We start from the raw sequence: 21,736 nt of genomic DNA, 5'->3' as shown, positions 1-21,736 counted from the left end.
GTCACTCTCCTCTTTCATTTTCATCAAGAGGCTCTTTAGTTCTTCTTCACTTTCTGCCATAAGGGTGGTATCATCTGCATATCTGAGTTTATTGATATTTCTCCCAGCAATCTTGATTCCAGCTTGTGCTTCATCCAGACCAGCATTTTGCATGATGTACTTTACATATAAGTTAAATAAGCAGGATGACAATATACAGCCTTCAGTTCAGTTCAGTTCAGTCGCTCAGTCGTGTCCGACTCTTTGCAACAGCCTTAGCATACTCCTTTCCCAATATGGAACCAGTCTTTTCCATGTCCAGGTCTAACTGTTGCTTCTTGACCTGCATACTGATGTCTTAGGAAGCACGTAAGTTAGTCTGGTATTCCCATCTCTTTAAGAATTTTCCAGTTTGTAGTGATCCACATAGTTAGACATTTTAGAGCAGTCAATTAAACAGAAGTAGATGTTTTTCTTGAACTGTCTTGCTTTTTTTATGATCCAACAGATGTTGGTAATTGGATCTCTGATTCCTCTGCCTTTCCTAAATCCAGCTTGAACATCTGGAAGTTCTCGGTTCATGGACTATTGAAGCCTAGCTTGGAGAATTTTGATTTGCTAACATGTGAGGTGAGTGCAATTGTGCAGTAGTTTGAACATTCTTTGGCATTGTCTTTCTTGGGGGACTGAAATGAAAACTGACCTTTTTCAGTCCTGCAGCCACTGCTGAGTTTTCCAAATTTGCTGGCATGTTGAGTGAACCACTTTAACAGCATCATATTTTAGGATTTGAAAGAGCTCATCTGGATTGCATCACCTCCATTAGCTTTGTCCATAGTGATGCTTCCTAAGGCCCAGTTGACTTTGCATTCCAGGATGTCTGGCTCTAGGTGAGTGATCACACCATTGAGGTTATCTGGGTCATGAAATCTTTTTTGTATAGTTCTTCTGTGTATTCTTTCCACCTCTTCTTAATTTCTTCTGCTTTTGTTAGGTCCATACCATTTCTGTCCTTTATTGAGCCCATCATTGCATGAAATATTCCCTTGGTCTCTAATTTTCTTGAAGAGATCTCTAGTCTTTCCCATTCTATTGTTTTCCTCTGTTTCTTTGCATTGATCCCTTAGGAAGGTTTACATATCTCTCCTTGCTATTCTTTGAAACTCCACATTCAGATGCATATACCTTTCATTTTCTCCTTTGCTTTTCACTATTCTTATATTCCCAGTTATTTGTAAGGCCTTCTCAGACAACCATTTCGCCCTTTGCATTTATTTTTCTTGGGGATGATTTTGATCACCATCTCCTGTACAGTGTAATGAACCTCTGTCCACAGTTCTTCAGGCACTCTGTCTATCAGACCTAATTCCTTTTATCTATTTGTCACTTTTTCACCATTTTCAATTCCATAAAAGGATTCCTGACTCTATGTGGTTGGTAACTATCTCTAATTAGAGCTGTTACAGCTTCATGTTTTAACACTGTCACATTAATGATACCACATATATTTAGGTCATGCATGAGATTAGTTATGATATGCAAAATATATAATGCATTTGAACAGATAAATAAATGTACAGGTATGTGCATACTTGTGTTTATATTGAACATGTACATAAAATGTTATTATAGCATTGGGTATATGTATACATGTATGAATATATACATAATATATACATAGTATATAAGTGCATAGTTGATCTAATGGATTGTTTAAAAGTCTACCTTGTCTACTTAACACAGTGCCTAACAACAGATGTTCAGGAAATATTTGTCAAATTAATCAAGTTTTCAAATATGTGAGTTCTCTTACCACCAAATCTCCAAGTTCTTGATGCAATTAAATGAGAGTTTGAGATATGATTTACCATGCTTTAGAAAAATCTAAGGCCTAAGAACTTCTTTCAGTTGCTAAAGAATCTGCCTGCAATGCAGGAGAGCCCAGTTTGATTCCTGGGACAGGAAGATCTGCTGGATCTTCCTGTCCCAGGAATAGGCCACCCACCCCAGTATTCTTGGGCTTTTCCGGTGGCTCAGCTGGTAAAGAATCCACCTGCAATGCGGGAGACCTGGGTTCAGTTCCTGGGTTGCAAAGATCCCCTGGAGATGGGAAAGGCTACCCACTCCAGTATTCTGGCCTGGAGAATTCCATGGACTAAGTCCATGGGGTTGCACAACTGAGTGACTTTCACTTTGTTTTCAAGAGACTGACAACAATAACTAATGATAAAATAGAATAATCATAGCAATATACTATAATAAAGATTATGTGAATGTGGTCTCTAACTCTATCTTGATATCTTACTGTACACATAGAATGTCTTTTCCATTTTAACTAAGCACTTTTCATGTGCTGTGGCCTTAACATTCACAGTTTAAGATACAACAGTAAAGGCAGCAAAATTTCACTTTCCTTCTTCACAAGTTCATAGACAAGTCATGTCCTTACCATAGATCTTAGAAACTTCAGCACATGATTTATTTTTCTTAAACTGAAAAATTTCAACTTTTCACTTACAGGAAGTACTTCAAGGCTGCTCTGGCATATCTGAATTGCCAGCATCAATATCCTTGGGCTTCGGGGCCATTGTTGAGCAAAATAAGGGTGACTCGAACACAGCACTGTGATATCTCAACATAACCTATGACAGCTACTGAGTGACTGGGCAGGGCATGTTGGACAAAAAGATGATTCACTTTGTCAGTGGACTCCAGTGGGATAGTGTGAGATTTCATCATGGTACTCAAAATGCACACAATTTAAAACTTGTGGGTTTTTTTATTTTCGGAATTTTCCATTTAATAATATGCTCTCACTGCAGTTGACTGTGTGCAACTGAAACCATGGAAAGAAAAATAATAGATAATGGGGTAACACTGTACAACAGACCTGTGATGTGTGTGTGTATAAGTGTGTATATATATGTGTGTATATATATGTGTGTATATATATACATATATATGTATATGTATGTGTGTGTGTGTGTGTGTAAGCAGAAATGCATACAAGGTAAGTAATACAAAAGAACTGCAATAACTGTGTTCATTAGTCTGCCAGACTGTTTTAAATTAAGACTAGACCATGTGGCTAAGCCAGTTCTTGGGGTAACAGTCCCTTTCAATGAACAGTATTAATTTGCTCAACTGGTAGAAGATATTTTTACATTTCTTCAGAGCAAACCTCAAATGACAAGTATGCACCTTAACACCAGGGAATCATCCAGATTTTGTCGAGCCTGATAAACTATTTGGGATGCTCTCTTTAAGAAAAGTAACAATTATGTTATAAATATAAAATTAGGTACAGGGCCTTGGAAGGGACCTAGTAAGGGAAGGACTCTGAAGTTTAAGCTTTATTACCTTCACCATCAGCCTACCACTGCTACCCAAAGACACCATGCTCTTCAAGACTGAGCTTCATCTGAACTGCACTCTGCTGATGTTCATTCAATCATTCAGCAAGTATTTACTGAGGATCTCCTATGTAGCTGGTATTAACTACATAGTATACAGGGATACAGTATGGAATAAAAGAGATAAAGTATCTATCCTAACAGAGATTAGATTCTTGGGAGAAGGCAGAACATACATGAGTAAAAATGAATGATACAATTTCAGGTAGAGGTAAGTGAGAAGTATGAACACTAAACACTGCTGCTGCTGCTGCTGCTAAGTGGCTTCAGTCGTGTCCGACTCTGTGTGACCCCACAGATGGCAGTCCACCAGACTCCGCAGTCCCTGGGATTCTCCAGGCAAGAACACTGGAGTGGGTTGCCGTTTCCTTCTCCAATGCATTAAAGTGAAAAGGGAAAGTAAAGTCACTCAGTCGTGTCCGACTCCTAGCAACCCCATGGACTGCAGCCTACCGGGCTCCTCCATCCATGGGATCTTCCAGGCAAGAGTACTGGAGTGGGGTGCCATTGCCTTCTCCAACACCAAGCACTAGGGCATACTAAAAAACGTCATTGTTTTCAAAACCACTCCATCACTAAAAACAAAAAGAGCCCTATGAATGAAAGGTTTTCCGTAACAACAGAGTTATGCTGTGTCCTGACATAAAGGGTTGCTGAAGAGATTCTGAGCTCGTGAGCCAGTGCCTTTCTCAGCCTTCCTTAGCCTTTCCAATCGTGGGTGTTTGTTCTGAAAACGAGGCACACCATGCTGAAGACTTCTGGGATGAGACGTCAAAACGGGAGACTCAGGTTGAGATTCCCAGTAAAAGAAAGACATTTTACAGCAAAAAGAGTTTTACATGACAACATTACTTATAAGCTTCTCACGAGAACACAATTCAATGAGATGTTTCTAAATCAGTAACAGAAAAACAAGACACCTTTACAAGTCATTTTACTTGGTAGAATACTTTTGCTTGCCCAAATTACAGAAGATTAAAAGGCCATGCCAATCAACTGCCAACCAAAAGACTGGTAAAAATACATTGCTTAGCAAAAGTAGAAATTATTTTTGTTTCTGCAACAACTTTTATTAATCACCTTTCACTTCTGGGCCATGAAGTAAATAAATTATAGATCTGAGATTTTAAAACACAAAACAATTGTTTCATAACATTTAATTTTCCCCAAAATAGCATACACCAAATGTATGTATGCTGTCTAAAGCTTCTAAAACCAAGGAGATATCAGTAATTTAATAAAAATCTGAACCAAATATATAATAGGTTAACCTCCTTCCACACATATAGCAGTATTTTTTTTTCCAAAAATCTTTCACTAATCAGATAGAAAGAGTACTTTTTTTTTTTTAATGGTCAAGTGATAAAAGAGAATGGTGTCATTACCTAAGTCAAATTAAGGTGTAAATGAAAGAGACAATTGGTGCTGGCTAAACACAGCTTTTTTTTTTTTTTCACATTCACGACAGAAATGAAGAGCCAGCTGCTATTTTCAAAAGAAGCATCTCAAGAATCAGAAAAATTTGCACCTGCATATAAACTGAGTAGCTTGGTTGACTGCAAGTTTATGAGATAACTGCAATTTTTTTAAAAGAGAGTACATGAAAATAACCAGGAACATCAACTATAACAATGTTGATATAAGAAAACAATATATAAGCCACATAAAACTTGCCTATGCTAGGTTATTAATCCCCCTTAAAACTGACATCGTCAATTTAAACATGTTGCAACAAAGAGGGAGTATATAGTTTTCAGAAACTCAACATTTTTTAAGTTAAAAAAATGATAACTTGTGTTGGTTTAAATAAGTGATCTTAAGATAACTGTGCTGTTCAAATCAGTAATGTCTGGCATCATGTGGTTACTGAGTATTTGAAATGCACTAGTCTGAAATAGGATGTGTTATATGTATATATAAAATGCATATCATATTTGAAGGTTCAATATGATAACAAGGATACAAAAAGAAATCTCAGTATTTTTAAAATATTTATTAAACAGTGAAATAACAATATTTGGATACAGACTGGATTGAATAAAATATATTATTCAAATTAACTTCTGCTTTTTAGTTTCTTCTGTGGTTACTAATTTTTAAAATAACATTCATTTGCATTATATTTCTATTGGACAGTGATGGCTTAAGAGAGTAAGTGGTAAGAGTTGGGTTCAGTCTGAGTTAAGGGAACTGGGCACAGGTATTCAACTGGAATTCTCTGATTCTGTCCTAAGCTCCAAATTTCTAATAAACCTAACATTTGCCAATATGTCATCTAGAAAGATCTATGTCCCATCACCTAACATATAATATCGTGACTGTAACACATATAGTATTATTATCAGCATACTATCTATACCAGTAAGTACTCTGTGGATGGCAGCTAGTATCACATAATTAACAGATAATTAATTAACAAAGTATTTATTATCATATCACTTTCACCACTTTTCCCCACATCACTTTCAACACTGTTCCCCAGTACAGAAAGTGACACATGACAGTCTCACAACAAAAGTCTGTGGCAAAAGCAAATGAGTAAACTATGAGCTAAAAATGCATAAATGGCATGTTTGGGTAAAGGGAATATTCAAGAATCAATGAAAGTCTGATAAAATAGGATCATTGTGCTTTCCCATCATGTCAGGACTTAATCTTCTCTGAAAAACAGGTAAGATTTGGAACCAGAATTTCCTAAATATTCTGATATGGAACTAGAGTAGAAGTAAGGCTTGCCTTACTAAAGAATTCTCAAGGGCAGGGATCTAGATTCATCATTTGTCAATACATTGGTCAATGAAATTTCCTCAACAGAAAACTGGACTCAACAAATAGGCAGTTCAGCCATTCATCTTTCAGCTCAAAGGCCCTTGATTAGTTTCCTGTGATTGCTGTAACAAATTCCCACAGATTTACTGGCTTAAAACACCTACAGTTATTCTGTTTGAGTCTGGAAATCAGGAGTGTGAAGTCAGTTCAGAGAGCCAAAGTCAAGGTGCCAGCAAGGTCTTGCTCCTTCTCATGCTTTAGGGGGGAATCTCTTCCTTGCATCTTCCAGCCTCTGGTGGCTGTCGGCAGTCCTTGGCTTGTGGCCACATCACTGAAATCTCTGTTTCTGTGGTCACACTGCCCCCTCCTCTGCCTGTCTCAAATCTCCCTACATCTCTCCCCTGTAAGGACATTTGTGATTGCATCATGGCCCAGCCAGATAATTCAGGATAACTTCACCATTCAAGATCCAAAGCAAAATCACACTTGCAAAGTCTTTCCCACATACTGTAGCACTTAGGTGTGCTAGAATTGTGACCTGAGGATCATCATTCAGCCTCATACAGACCACAATAAATAGTTTTCCAATATGCTCTAAAGCATTTACTAAAATTAATCATTCTTGTACAGCACTTTGCAATTTTGGGGCTTCCCTGGTAGCTTAGTGGTGAAGAATCTGCCTGCGAATGCAGGAGACACAGGTTAGATCCCTGGGTCAGGAATATCCCCTGGAGAAGGAAACTGCAACCCACTCCAGTATTCTTGCCTGGAAAATCCCATGGACAAAGGAGCTTTACAGTCCCTGGGATCGTAAAAGAGTCAGATGCAACTCAGTGACTAAAAAACAACAATGTTTTTTGCAATTTTTACTAAACCTGGATTAACTGTACATTTCCTTAATGCAATAATATGACTATATGTGACTGATTACTGTTCTGCATCTGGACAGAGAGCTGCAGGTTTCATGGTCCTACACTGTTACATGCTCACCACTCTTCCCTGGGTCTCCTTAGGATTTCAGAAACTGCAGCATTTACAGATGATTTCTCACTTCTGATATCATAATATTTTTTGTCCCCCAGAGTAACTTATTCATCTGACAAGTAATGAGGAGTCCACTGCAAGTCTAGAGTTATCAACAAGCTGGTCATGTGCTCCAAGGAAATTTGTCAACCAGTGGCTGTGTACCTGCAACTATTATTCAGAAAATGATTTTCAACTAATGTTTCTAAATTGGACTTTCAAGAATTTTATAAATGCACACAAACTGGATGAGTAAGGGTTGCTGTTGTTTACTCAGTTGTGCCCAACTCTTTGCAACCCCATGGACTGTAGCCTGCCAGTCTCCTCTGTCCATGGGATTCTCCAGGCAAGAGTACTGGAGTGGGTTGCCATTTCCTTCTCCAGGGGATCTTCCCAGATTGAAGACCAAACCCACATCTGCACTGGCAGGCAGGTTCTTTCCCACAGAGCCACCAGTGAAAAGGATACAAAGCAGTAAAATAGTCACATATTTTCAACATCTTCTATTTTTACCTAAAATTTATTGAGCTCATATGTAATAGTTATACACTAATGACAGATTACCAAGATTTGTAATTTGCTGTCTTCAATGTATTTGGGAAATAGAAAATTTCCCTAGTTGAGCTGACACGCCCAACCAAGAAAGGGGGTTAAAAAAATAATAAGATGCATAAACCAGTCCTTTTTCTGCTGCCATCCAGTGGTCAAATAATCATAGTACATATCACATGTTAAAAAGTTAAGTTGATATTGTTTTTCTTTTTATGACTTCACTCTGTATGACAGACTCTAGGTCCATCCGCATCTCTACAAATGACCAAATTTCATTCCTTTTTATGGCTGAGCAACACTCCACTGTATATAAGAACCACATCTTCTTTATTATTCATCCGTCATTGGACATTTAGGTTGTTTCCATGTGCTGGCTATTGTAAGTGAGAAAGAGAAAAACAAATATCGTATATTAACGTACATATGTAGAATCCAGAAAAATGATACAGATGAACCTATTTGTAGGACAGGAAAAGAGATGCAGACATACAGAATGGACATGTGGAAATGGGGGTGGGTAGGGGAGGGTGGGATGAACTGGGAAATTAGGATTGACATTTATATACTGTAAGATAGATAGATAGATATTGGGAACCTGCTGCAAAGGACCAGGAGCTGAGCTGGTGCTGTGTTGAGCGGCAGGTCCAAAGGGGAGGCGACATATGTATACATAGTAAAGCTGATTTTTTTTTTTTTTTGCTAAGTCACTTCAGTAATGTCCGACTCTGTGCGACCCCATAGACGGCAGCCCACGAGGCTTCTCCGTCCCTGGGATTCTCCAGGCAAGAACACTGGAGTGGGTTGTCATTTCCTTCTCCAATGCGTGAAAGCAAAAGGTGAAAGAGAAGTCGCTCAGTCATGTCTGACTTAGCGACCCCATGGACTGAAGCCTACCAGGCTCCTCCATCCATGGGATTTTCCAGGCAAGAGTACTGGAGTGGGGTGCCATTGTAAGCTGATTTGCTTCACTGTAAAGCAGAAATTAATGCAACTTTGTAAAGCAATTATACTCTGATTAAAAAAAAAAAAGTTAAGTCATACTGGGTTGGAAAGTGACCCTGTATATTTGCCTTTATGGTTCAAACATATTTAGCCTAACATCTAAAATGAAGAACACATGACTCCCAGTCCTACAATTAAAATTACTTTTCTGCTCAAATCCTTGATATAATAATAGTAATATTAATAATCAATAAAGGATTTGTCTTTCAGTCTTCACACAGTACTATGTATGCTCAATAGCAGCCTAATCAATATCATTTTTTTCTGAATTAAACATTAGATGACTTAGAGTCACAATTTGGTCAACAGGACACAGTCTTAAAAAATATGTCACATGAGGGCAGCACACAGATGGGCCTGTCTTGCCCTTTGTTTATTCCCATGCATATTTTATCTCATCAACTAAAGTATAAATTTTACCAAAGCAGAGAGTGTACCTTAGGCTTAACTGTTTCTGCCTCAGTGGTTAATCCAGAGATTTGCATGTATATCAGTGTTCAGTAAATATTTGTTGAACAAATAAGTAGTGTTTATGTTGCTGCAGTTGAGTTTGGTGAAAAGTAGTAAACTAAAGAATTGAATCAAAACAATATGAAATCACAGTGGCTCTTCCCAGAGTATTCAAATATGCTACACTTTAAATTACAAATAAGCCTTATACCATCCTTTTTTTTTTTTTTTTTTGATTAGCAATTGTCTAAAAAAATCCTTTAATTCCATATTCCAATCCCACTAATGGACTTTTTGCTTTCATAGGAAATGTGTACTTTTTAAAAATTCTATTCAATAGCAACTCTCTTGTTAAATCCTCAGTAAAATAGTGCGAACATGCTCTCTATAGATAAATCCTTAAACAGAATGGAGATGCATTACTTTTTCCTCAGCTTTCCATAATCAATCATCCTGACTGAACCTCAAGACTTGTTTCATGATCCTTAATTTATTTCTATCCCTTCTTTTGAACTTTTATTAAGTACTGGGAAATTCTTGTGGCAGTGCTCAAATACTAATTTTGGAAAGGAAAGGTATACCAAAAAGGATTGATTCTAGTCAGAGTATGTGTGAGGCTTTTTGGTAGGGGAAGGCAGGCTTGGGGTGCAGGGGAAACAGTTGAAGACCTGCCACATTTCACTGATATTAGTCCAAAATTAATCTCTAATGTCATGTTTATGTCTAAGGCAGCAGTCTAAAAGAATATGTGATCTTGAAATTTTCCATACAGTCATTTGGGAATGACCAATTCTTCACACCAGACCACTGTCTATCATGGCTATGAACGCACTTTGTCATGTTACAAGAACTCTGGAAATATCAGGTATTATTATTAGCTAGTTAGTGTTAATTGCTTAGTCTGTCCCAACTCTTTGCAACTCCAGGGACTGTAGCCCTCTGTCCATGGGATTCTCCAGGCAAGAGCACTGCAGTGGGTTGCCATTTCCTTCTCCATGGGATCTTCCCAACCCAGGGATTGTCTCCAGGTATCCTGCGTTGCAGGTGGATCCTTTACCACTGAGCCACCAGGGAAGCCCAGACGATGATGATGACGATGATGACACACCCACATACCACTCACTTTGAAACATGACAGTACAGAGCTGATTACTTCATGCTCACTGTGAATGCATTTCATGCAAATAAGTGCATCTCTTTTATCTCATTCCTCTAGATTTCATCCCCACAAATACTGCACAAGCTCCTAAGCTTAAAGTGTCCACAAATTAATTTTCTATTTCCATGACCTTCCCTCATCTGTTCTTCCTCTTCTAGTCCTCATCCTGTTCAATAATACAAACAGCCATCCAGACAATTAACAGAAACTTTACATAATTTAAACATCCTTGCTCCCATTAATTTACAGTCTGATAGGGCTCACATGGCCTAAAGATCAGTCGTAAAAAGAAGACAGTGATTGGCTGATTTACTGACCCTTCAAATCTTGCTGAGGAGAAGTCCTGCATACCAAGTAATGGAATACACAGTGAGTACGCACAGCTTCATTAAATGCAGTGAGTATGCTTACATCAGCAGATGGCAGATATGGAAATAAACAGATACCACAGAAATATGCAGGAAATAAAGGAGTAGTCAGTTCTACCTGGAGAGGAGATGAGAAGTCAGAAAAGGCTATGAAGGGTGTACAGTTCCTGTCTAAAATGGGATGCCTGGTTAGCACAGTCACTCAACAGTTCATTCAAAAACAATCAAGATGCGTCTGGAAGGAAAAACAACAAAAGGATTAACCGTTAAGGAATTCACTATTGGATGTATAACCCAATATTTTAAACTGAATCCTTTTATTCTGAGGCCTACTGAACTGGAGCATTTACTTTAGGTGCCAGTGGGATCACCCATTTACTAACCTCAAGAAATAAAGTAAAAAGACAGATTGAGAGCTCAGAAAAGAAGCAGAAGCAGTAAAAATAGATTTATAGGTCATTCACACATAAGTAGCAACTGACACTTTGGACAAAAACTAGATCCTCTAGAGACTAACAGTGAGAAAAATGAAGGTCAGAGCCTTGAAAACATACCAGTATTTAAAGGGCAGACAGGAAGATGAAGACCCAGCCAAGGAGACCAAAAAACATAAGTAGGTAAAGAGCACTCAGGGATATGAGGGAAAGTATCTATGTGGTTATTCAATGTCATATTTCTATAGTTAGAAGTATTTTGCCTTTTAAGATATTTTGTTTATCACATGTATATGTGCATGTGTGTGTGTGTGTCTGTGTGTTAGTCGCTCAGTTGTGTCCAACTCTTTGCAACCCCATGGACTGTAGCTCACCAGGCTCCTCTGTCCATGGGATTCTCCAGGCAAGAGTACTGGAGTGGGGCGCCATTTCCTTCTCCCATATATCTGCATATCTACCTCCAAAAAACTGCAACTGTAGAGCTAGATAGGTTGTACTATGAAATTATTTTTTAATTTTAAATGTTCTTTTTTTATTAATAAGATCCCTATTTTAGTCTAAGGTTGTTCCCACTTCTTTCACTGTTCATAACAGTCACAGTGACAAAACATAAGATATACTTTTAAAACCTTCTCTAATCTTGCTTCTCCAAAGAATCCAAAATAAGTACTGTGTCAGTTTTGGCTTATTTCTATCACTATTTCAAACTTACACTTAGGAGTAGTTAAGGCAAAAGGGGCTCGTGTGTGAAACCAAAGGAAGAAATCATTTCTAGAAGGGACCTGCCAATCACAGAGGAGCGTACAGATCATAGTGACCTCACCCGGAGGGGTAGGGATGACTTCAAATTGCAGCGAGTAAGGGAGACATGAAGTAGAGACAACGAGGCATGGTGAGACTGAAGAAGTTTATATGGTGATAAAATGGAAAAAAAAACACAACACTTTTTTATATAAGAAATATTAAAATGGCTTTTATATGCTATGGGAGAATGCAAAGACACTTAAACATATGTGTTGGCTAACAGGAGGGAGCCAGTAAGAAGGGAAAGTTTAAATACAGAAGAGCAGCCAATTCTGAGTTTAGGGCATGAGTTTGAAGGTGTCAGAAGGAGGCAGAATCCTACAGAGGACAAGAGCACAACACCCTCAAACCCAGCTGGACAGAGTCTGCCTTGTAAGAGCTCTGCTGCCTCCCTGACCCCAACAGGGTGTCAGCACTATTCCCAGGTTCACACTGCTGTTGCTTAGCAACTATACCATTTGCTGAAGCATCAGCTGTGTTCAACTAAATCAGTAAGAAGACAAAGATACAGACATATCTCTATCTATCTAGAATAAACTGAAGTTAATTCAAGGTATTCCAATCCATAATAATGCAGTTGTTTTTATTTTCCAGCCAAAGAGCTAAATTTTGCATTTATCCCTAAATTGTGTTTCTATACGATTAGTTCATCATTTCAACCTAAGAGGCATGTAGATTCTCTAATTCAGGAAACTACAGCCTGAAGGCTCACTGCCTGTCCTTGTAAATAAAGTTTTACTGGAACACAGCCACACACATTCATTTATGCAATTCCTATGGCTGCTCATAATGGCAGAGTTGTTGAGTAGTTGCAATAGAAACCGCATGATTTTAGGAAAGCCTAAAATATTTACTATCTGGCCCTTTGTAAAAAAGGATAAGCCAAACTCTGCTTCTAATCCAATCTATAAACTATTTTTTCCAAGTAAAATATGCAAGTAGATGTGTTTTCTGTGTCTTCATTCAAGTTATTAAGAATTCCAAATTCTACAGGGTCTAATCCACAATGCAGATTAAAAATTCTTGTTCACCTTCCTCTTGTTTAACACAAATCTATTAGTTATCACTAAAAGAATAAGAACAGTTCATTATTACCCAGACTACAATTATTCTTTTCCACAAAGCTGTCATAGTGAGTGTTGTCAATCTTTTGGATGAAATCCATATATACCTAAGCTAATACCATGTCCAGTTTATGATCCTGATAAACCTACCAAATATACAATCTAAAATTTCCTTTGTGATTCAAAAACATTCTCTAAAAATCATCATTCTTACTAGGTTATAATATAGTATATCCCTGGTGACATACAGAGATAGGTTAGAGACCATTTGGGCTGCTATAAATATTTTCTACAGACTGAGTGACTTAAAACTACAGAAATATTTTTCTTACAGTTTGAGAAGCTGGAAAGTCCAGCAGATTTCATGTCTTTTTGCTGCCTCCTCACGTGGCATAAAGGGAAAGGATGTGTCTGGGATCTCTTTTAGAAGTGTACTCATCTCAGTCATGAGGACTCTGCTCTTGTAATTTAATCAAATCCCAAGGACCCCACCTCCTGATATCATCATATTGGGGGTTGGGTTTTCAATATACACATTTGGAGGGGACACATACCTTCAGTCCAGTTCAGGCTGGAACTACTCTCATCTGACTCGTTAGAAACCTAAGCCAGCTGTGCAAGCTCAGGTCTTATGAATGCTTTTCAAAGCCTGAAAAAAGTAAGAGGAGGCAGGAAAGCTACTAGCTGTCCCTTCTCAATGCTAACAGTATGAGTATTTTGAGCCAGTCCTGTTCCCTCTCCTAACCCTACACTCTGGCTGTGCTGTGGACATGGAAGCCACACAGGAAAGACAGAGATAGAGCTGCACGCTGCACGGAAGCAAAGGAAAAGAGTATTTAAGTTTCTACCATGGAACTTTGTGAGCTCATTTACACACGTTGTGATACAGATTTGGATTCTTTTTAACTTTTTTTTTTTAATTGAAGGATGACTGCTTTACAGAATTGTGTCAGTTTCTACCAAACATCAACATGAATTTGGTTTTTAAGTGGATTTGTTGCACATTTGTTAGTTCATTTGGTTTCATTTTATATAGCTGAAGCTGCTGAACAGTGAATTCTGAAAAAGCAAGCTGTTGCTGTATTGCTTATTAAATGTCTCAGCAAAATGCTGAACTTATCAGCAGCTTCTCACACTGGGTCTGAAATGACTCGCTTAAAACTAATATGGCACTTCAACCCATTCTCAGAGCCCACACTTAGGCACTGTGTCACTGAGCTCCTTCAGTCCAAAGGAGGCCTGCTAAATTTAAAAAATCAAGAGTCCTAATATACAAGGTTTCAAATCATGTTTGGCTTATATTTACAGGGAAAGCACTGCACTTCACAAAAAGTATTCAAGTAAAAACTTCCAAACTTGGTAAAAGATCACTTTTCATAACGAAAGACAGTTCATGTGCTATGACCTCTCGGTCTGCACATGGCACAATCACAGAAAAACAGTATTAATCCATCAAAATTAAAGTGAATATATGAATGTCAGCATATCTGGGTGAACAGCAAAGATATATTACTATATGCATCATCAATGCTTATAAGAAATAAAGCATGCTTCATTCTTTTTCTGAAAAAGAAATTCTTGGAAGAAAATATTTCTTCCCGTCTGTGCACTTGTGCACTTCAGTGTCTCATGGGCTTATTTCTTTATTTAGGACTTACATTTGGTCCTGAAATACTGTACAGGGAGCCAGAATATTTCTGCTACAGCATTTGTCTTGGATTCTTTGCTTTTACTATTATGTATCATCCTCTTGTAGCGTTTTGTTGAAATGGTCCTTCACGTAAAAGTTACATAAAATTTTCCCTTATAAAATTGCATAAATTCTGAAATGTAGAAGTTGGAAGTAACTTAAAATGTTGTCAAAACACTAACCAGGTCACTTTTGTGATTTACATTACCCTAATGAGACCTCCACAGAAGGCAATGGCACCCCACTCCAGTACTCTTGCCTGGAAAATCCATGGATGGAGGAGCCCGGTAGGCTGCAGTCCATGGGGTCGATAAGAGTCAGACTTCACTTTCACTTTTTACTTTCATGCATTGGAGGAGGAAATGGCAACCCACTCCAGTGTTCTTGCGTGGAGAATCCCAGGGACGGGGAAACCTGGTGGGCTGCTGTCTGTGGGGTCGCACAGAGTTGGACACGACTGAAGCAACTTAGCAGCAGCAGCAGCAGCAGCAATGAGACCTCAGATCCAGTTAATAAAATCTAATATCTAGTGTGCTTAGCTACAGAGGGGCTTCCAGGGTGATGAGACCTCAGTGGTACTCAGGTTCTGGGAACAATAAATTTAGAAATTTCAGACTAGACTCCTATTTTAATATGGGCGGAATTTTGTTTAAATGTTCAGCTAATGCCTTTTTACGCTAATCATATCACTTCAGCAAAGAAAGCTCAAGAGTAAGTTCTAGATGGAAGATGATTGTCATTGTGACTCAGCTCTCAAGCACAGACACACAAATGTCCACATCCTCCAGACCCTCAGAATGAGGGGATTCTCTGAGACCACATGTACTCAGGAATCCCATGTAAGTGACTCTGGGGACATTGCTTCACTGTTTGACCCTATTGTACTAAAACAATAACATTTTGCTTTCATTTGCTAAAAGGGAAAAACCCTGTATTCCAAAATCACTGTCATTTAATGAATTAATATAACTCACAGCCTTATGGCACCTTTCACTTCTCTCTCTCTCTCTCTCTCTCTCTCTCTCTCTCCATATATATATATATATATATATGGCTAAACTCACCTTTAAAACAAAAAGGTCTATTAAGTAATATGACCTATGGTGACAAGTCAAAGTCATGTTTCATTTAAAATATGTAATCTCCATTATTTTCTGTAAAATTATGAGTTTTTAATATACTTAAAGTGAAGATATAAATACAGAAGAATATCAGATTTATCACTAATCTGATTCTCAGCTTTAAAAGTAATTTGGTTATATTCTCATGCTTGTGCTCAGTTGCTCAGTTGTGTCCCAGTCTTTGCTACTCCATGGATGGTAGCCTGCCAGGCTCCTCTGTCCCTGGAATATTCCAAGCAAGAATACTAGAATGGGTTGCCATGGCCTCCTCCAGGAGATTTTCCCAACCTAAAGACTGAACCTTCATTTCTTGCTTCTCCTGCATTGGCAGGCAGTCTTTACCCCATGCCACCTGGGAAGCCCAATTTGTTTATATTATCCTCTGTTTTTCACCTTTCCTTTAAGCTCTGATCTTTGAATCAAAGTCAATGTGCTATCATTAATGAGGACAACAGAAACTGATATTATTTAAGAAATAAGCTTGACTACTTAAAAAAAACAATCTAAGACTACAATTGCTAAAATTGTAGGCTTCTCGCTAGATAATGATAATAGATAATACACAATTCAAGTCCTGGCATATTAACCAAGCAGAACTAACCAAGCAGAATCATTTGCCATCAACATCTATACTTTCTGAAAGGAAAACAAGGTCAAGAAAATGAAGAATACATCTGTAATCTTAACTGCCTAAGCAGGAAGCTCTAGTTAGATTTAAAAATAAGTAACAATACTGTCAGTTAATTGCTACCTTCACACTTCTTGGTTCACGCGCTGAGAAACTCCAGTTGTGGCCAGTTATTATAACAAAAGCACCAACTGCACAGACACTAAAATAAGAATATGTGGGTGCTATTGCCAAAGGCAGGTTTTCTCTGTGCCAAGAGGTGGATCAGGAATGGGTATCAAAAGTCATTTTGAGAAAGAATAACAAATATGATATAAAGAAGCATAGATATTCAATCAAGCACTGCCAACTATTACAGTTTAATTCTTTCCAGCCACAGAACCTGGTTTTCTCCTGGGGACAGAGACCAAATTCAACCACCGGCCTCCTTGGGTCACCTTTAGTCATTCTGCAAGCACCGGCGAGGGCCCTCCAGACACCCCTTTTAGAGCAAGAATATAGAGAGATAAAGAGTTCTGGGGGGCCAGGATACGTCAGCAGAGAGGCCTCCTACAGTGAGTAGATGGAGACGATCACTTACCAACCTTCACACTATCTCCAATTCATTTATTAACTACTCCAGTTATCTGGAGCTACTAGGTACAGGGAGATCAAAAAACAAGATTTTTGTATCAGGCTGGACAGGATCCAACATGCCTCATGCCAAGGACTGGGGAGACCTGTCCTTTTGATTCCCTTCTTAGTCCCAACATTAGGTGGCAGTTGACAGGGTCAGCAGGGACAAAACCATGGCGCCCAAGTATAAAGACGGTTCCATCATTGGATAGTGGTTTCAAACCCCTATCAAGGACCATATCTAAGCTTTTGTTGTGATTTCCTACTTGTAATTTGAGGGTCAAATATTCTCCGGGCCCTAAATTAATACTTGGAAACACTTATCTTCATCTTTCCCCATATTGTATCCTCTGTGTGTCCTCCCCAAACTTACACCCTTTTTGAATTGGATCAAGAACACTGTCCTCTGTAATGAGCCACTAGGGAACTTTGAGAGAGCAAGTTTAAAATGTCTCAGATCAGAATAAGGATTTAATTTAATAAGTTATTAACGTCTCTGCTCAGCTCAGCTGTTACCACATAAAATCTCTCAGATGATGTCTGCTGCTAAGTTGCTTCAGTCGTGTCCGACTCTGTGCGACCCCATAGACAGCAGCCCATCTAGACTGTATCAAAACCCTTCATTATTGCTCACCAAAATACTACAAAGTGTCTGTCAACCTTTTCTTCATTACTGCCCCTCCCTTCATTAATGAGTCTTTTTAGACATGTTTCCACATATACTCTCTATGAATTGTTAATACTACACATATACTGTATATCTGTTTATAGGCACTGGCCTTTGGCCACAAACCACTGTAACATATAAAACTTTTTTCACCATCTAAAATCCAATTACATTCCCTTGGGGCAATATTATCATTATTATCATTATTTTCTGAGAATGTGGGTCTATAACACTTAAGCTGCCTTTTGAAAATTCCCCGATCTAAGAGCCCATTATAGTGTTAATTATTTTTACTCTGTACACATTTTTCTTTTAACCCAACTATCTTTCCCCCTTTCCTAGCCTTCTTTATAAATGAGATTGACAGTGAGAAAAGTATTGAGCAGTCTGAACTAGTCAAAATGTGTGTGTATGCGTGTGTCTGTTGTAACTACACAACAGTTCTAGCTCAAATATGATGGAATAAATCCAGAGTAGTTTTCAAACTTTAATAAATTAAAGCATTAGCACTTTTCATATAGACTAGATAGATGTACAGAGTTTTAACAACAACAACAACAAAAACAAAGAGATATGAGCTGTGAGACTTGGTTTTAAAGTCAGAATCTTGGGTTAACGGGCAACGGTTACATATTTTTCATTTTCTGTCCTTGACTTCTTGTAACTGATACTTGGGAAGTTAAGGATTACAAAACTATGGCTATGAAGTCATGCAAATTATAAATGGCATTTTACTCTATGAAGCTGAAAGGGCACATGAAGTGCAAACATTAACAAATCTAAAAACTCAATGAGTAGAAGAGTGTCCCTGGTGGAAACATTAATGAGTGAAACAAAACTATGAAAATTTAGTTTTGAGCCTAAACATTTAAAATTTTTTATTAAAAAAATGTGTTCAAAATGAAGGCTTCTCAAAAGCGCACTGCTAGCATATTTTACATAAAATACTATAATAAGGTAACTGAAATACAGGGTGACCTTCTGCCTGGAGGTGACTCTGTGGTTTCCCTATATTCCCTCCACTTCAGATGACTTCAGCACACTGAAATCCACAGTCTCCTTGCCATCAGGAAATATAACAAAGTTTTTGTTTGCTTGTTTCAAAGCTCAGAAGCTTTTTAGTGATATCCAAACTAAGGACAAGCCAAGAGAGAAACTGATAATAACAAAGCTAATATGAATTTACCAGCAGTCAAATGTTGCCAGCTCAAAGAGTAAAACCTTTAAGAATAGCTTGGTGAGCTCCTCAGGGGATGTGTCAGAACTTTAAGTAAGCAGAAGGAAAGATATATCTGATGAAGGGATAACAAAACAAAACAAAAACCCTATGGGTCAGTTCAGGTAGGTGGTGGAAACAGCTGCAAATTATTGGCAACATAAACTGTAGTTGAGAATTGAGAAATGCATTAACTTCAGATCTTGGTGGAGGCCCAGACAGCAAACAAACTCAATTAAAATCACTGGCATCCACTGGCCCAGGTGTCTTCCATAAAAGGAAAACAAGCTTTTCTGGGACTTTGCTTAAGACTTGGCTGTTGAAGGAGATTTGCTTCTTGCAAACAGTTGGAAAGACTTCTGTGAAAGAAAGCTAACAGCAGGAGTCAGGTCTCCCTGGAATACAGATGAAACTCCAAAAAGCATTTTCTCCCAAATTCTGAGTTTCTGAGCCATGCTCTTGAACTCCACTGGGGAAGTCACTCTGGGGATGAACAGGGCAACAGGCTGCACACCCGGCCTCAAGATAAATAATATATAAATAAACTGTCCCTATGCTCCAGCTACCATTGCCTCTGAAACTAATCATTCCCTCTCCTCCCACTTAAAAAATAAAAATAAATCACCCAGAGAAGGCCACTCTTGAGTCTAGCCACCTATGACAAATGCCCCATCTGTTTCAAGTCCACAAGATTAAGAACCTGAGCATGGGGAGGCGCAGCCTGCGACTTTCTCCAGCTCCGAGGTCCTGCTATCAGTGGACGGATGGACACGGAAATGACTTCTCTGGGGGTTCAGGAGATGAGTCACCGGGGCTCTCCGGTCCTCTCCCGCACATCGCCTTCCACACCCTCAGTCCCATTCCCAGGAAGGGGCTCTCAGGGATGGAGGCAAGCACCGGAGCCCTCTTCCTTTTCTGCACCCTCTCCCACACACACACCACCAAGGTTCTTAGGAAAGAAACCGAAGGGGCGGGGGGTAGGGGGAACCACAGTGATGACAGTCAAAAAAGTAAGTATTTAATTGAAAAAAATAAAATAAAATAAAATCTGAGTCTCTTACCATCTCGCCTGAGGTTGGCGTTACGCAAAGCTTTGATAGATGCGCTCTGCGGGGTGGCAGAGGTGTCCCGGTAGCTGCAAAAGTTTGCGCAGACTAGCGTGTAGACAAGGATGAGCCGGTGCATTGGGATCAGAGACCCGGGGACAGCGTCACTCCAAGAAAAAGCCGGGACAGGCTCCCGGGACGCGAGCCCGCACTCGCTGGCCCTGGCCTCCGCGCTAGTCGCCGAGCTCTCCGCAAACTTCCTGCATGCCGCGCTCTCCGCGTGGGGGGCGGCCGCACTTCCTCGTGGCGCGGAGAGTTGATCAATGGTGACGGGACAAACAACAGGTTGACGTTTGTTCGCCCCCTCCGGTGGCCGACAGCTGCAGCACAGGCGCCCGGGCGCCGAGCGGAGCAGCAGCGGCCCCCGCCCGGCGGCGGCGCCCCGGGCTGCGCGCACTCGGGCTCCCCCCGCGGCGCGCCAGGCTCCCGGGCCGAGCCCCGCGCCGCCGCCGGGCCTGGCCGGGCGACCTGGGACGCGACTCCCCCACCTCTCGGGCCTCCGCCCTACACATCAGACCAGACAGGCGAGGGGCACCAGGGAGTGGGGGGCTGGGAGAAATGCGAGACAGCGGAATCCCCAAACTTCTCCGGAGGTGACGGGCTCATCCACCCCAAGACGTGGCTCCCGCCTAGTAATGGGGGCGGGCGTGGGGCGTGGGGAGCGATCTGAGGAGAACCGCTGCAGTTCGAAAGTTGTCGTTTACAATAACCAAGGTCAGATTCTGCTCAGTCAAGATTTTGCGAAGTGGGAAAACAAAAGGAAAAACTCAGTAGCAAGGAACTTGATTCTGATCTTTACTTTGAACCCCAGTGAGGTGAAAGTCACTCAGTCGTATCCGACTCTTTGAGACCCCATGGACCATACAGTCCATGGAATTCTCCAGGCCAGAATACTGGAGTGGGCAGCCTCTCCCTTCTCCAGGCAATCTTCCCAACCCAGGGATCGAACCTAGGTCTCCCGCATTGCAGGAGGATTCTTTACCAACTGAGCCACAAAGGAAGCCCTTCAACTCCAATAGGTGTGGCCTTAGCCAGGTCAAGGTTAATTTTCAGAGTGAAGCTCAGGGTGTCCTCTGTGTGAGGGTTGCATGCGATGAAGTGTAACAGTAAACCGTCAAGGGTGTGTGTCCCACCGCCCACCTCCTGCACTGTAGAAGGATCTAGAAATTGGATGGGGTTTGGCCAGTTGAGACTGGCAAGGTGAAGAAGTTGAGGGGGCATTGTCTTCATGGTCCACAAAGAGAGGCAGGGACATCCAGGCCTTGGGGCCCCCCTACTCTGAGTATGTGGAAGCTCAAAGGTGCAGAGGAAATGCCCTTAGAGTCCAGGAACTTCTAAATCATATCTATAGCCGCCAGGGGTAGGGGACTATATTTGGAAAAGGAACAGCGAATCAAGACTCTGCTGGTCACTAGGTTTGTCACCTAAGTCATTTGAGCTCCTGAACCTCAGTTTCTTTACTTTAAAAACAAACAAACAATATTGTATTGGTTTTGCCACACATCAACATGAATCCGCCACGAGTGTACACATGTTCCCCACTCCGAACCCCCCTCCCGCCTCCCCCCCCAACACCATCGTAAATAATAATAATAATAATAAAATCAAAAAAACCACTATGCTCCTATTAAAAAACAAACAAACAAAAACACAAAAGGAGAGTAGTCATGGTTGTG

At 39.9% G+C, this 21,736-nt stretch overlaps 1 protein-coding gene across 1 annotated transcript in view; it reads right to left on the bottom strand.

Annotated features, from left to right (window-relative positions):
- The window catches only part of PDGFD (platelet derived growth factor D), a 277,802-nt gene extending 257,663 nt beyond the window's left edge, over nucleotides 1-20,139 (bottom strand). Inside the window, exon 1 of the mRNA XM_052653124.1 lies at nucleotides 20,016-20,139. Within this exon, the coding sequence (XP_052509084.1) occupies nucleotides 20,016-20,139 (124 nt within the window). The remainder of the gene's footprint in view (nucleotides 1-20,015) is intronic.
- Between the last annotated feature and the right edge of the window lie 1,597 nt (nucleotides 20,140-21,736).

This window comes from Budorcas taxicolor, chromosome 15 (assembly GCF_023091745.1).
Source record: "Budorcas taxicolor isolate Tak-1 chromosome 15, Takin1.1, whole genome shotgun sequence".
In the NCBI taxonomy this organism is placed as follows: domain Eukaryota; kingdom Metazoa; phylum Chordata; class Mammalia; order Artiodactyla; family Bovidae; genus Budorcas; species Budorcas taxicolor.
The sequence above is the reverse complement of the archived record's forward strand: the minus strand, read 5'-3'. Positions and strand labels throughout refer to the sequence as shown.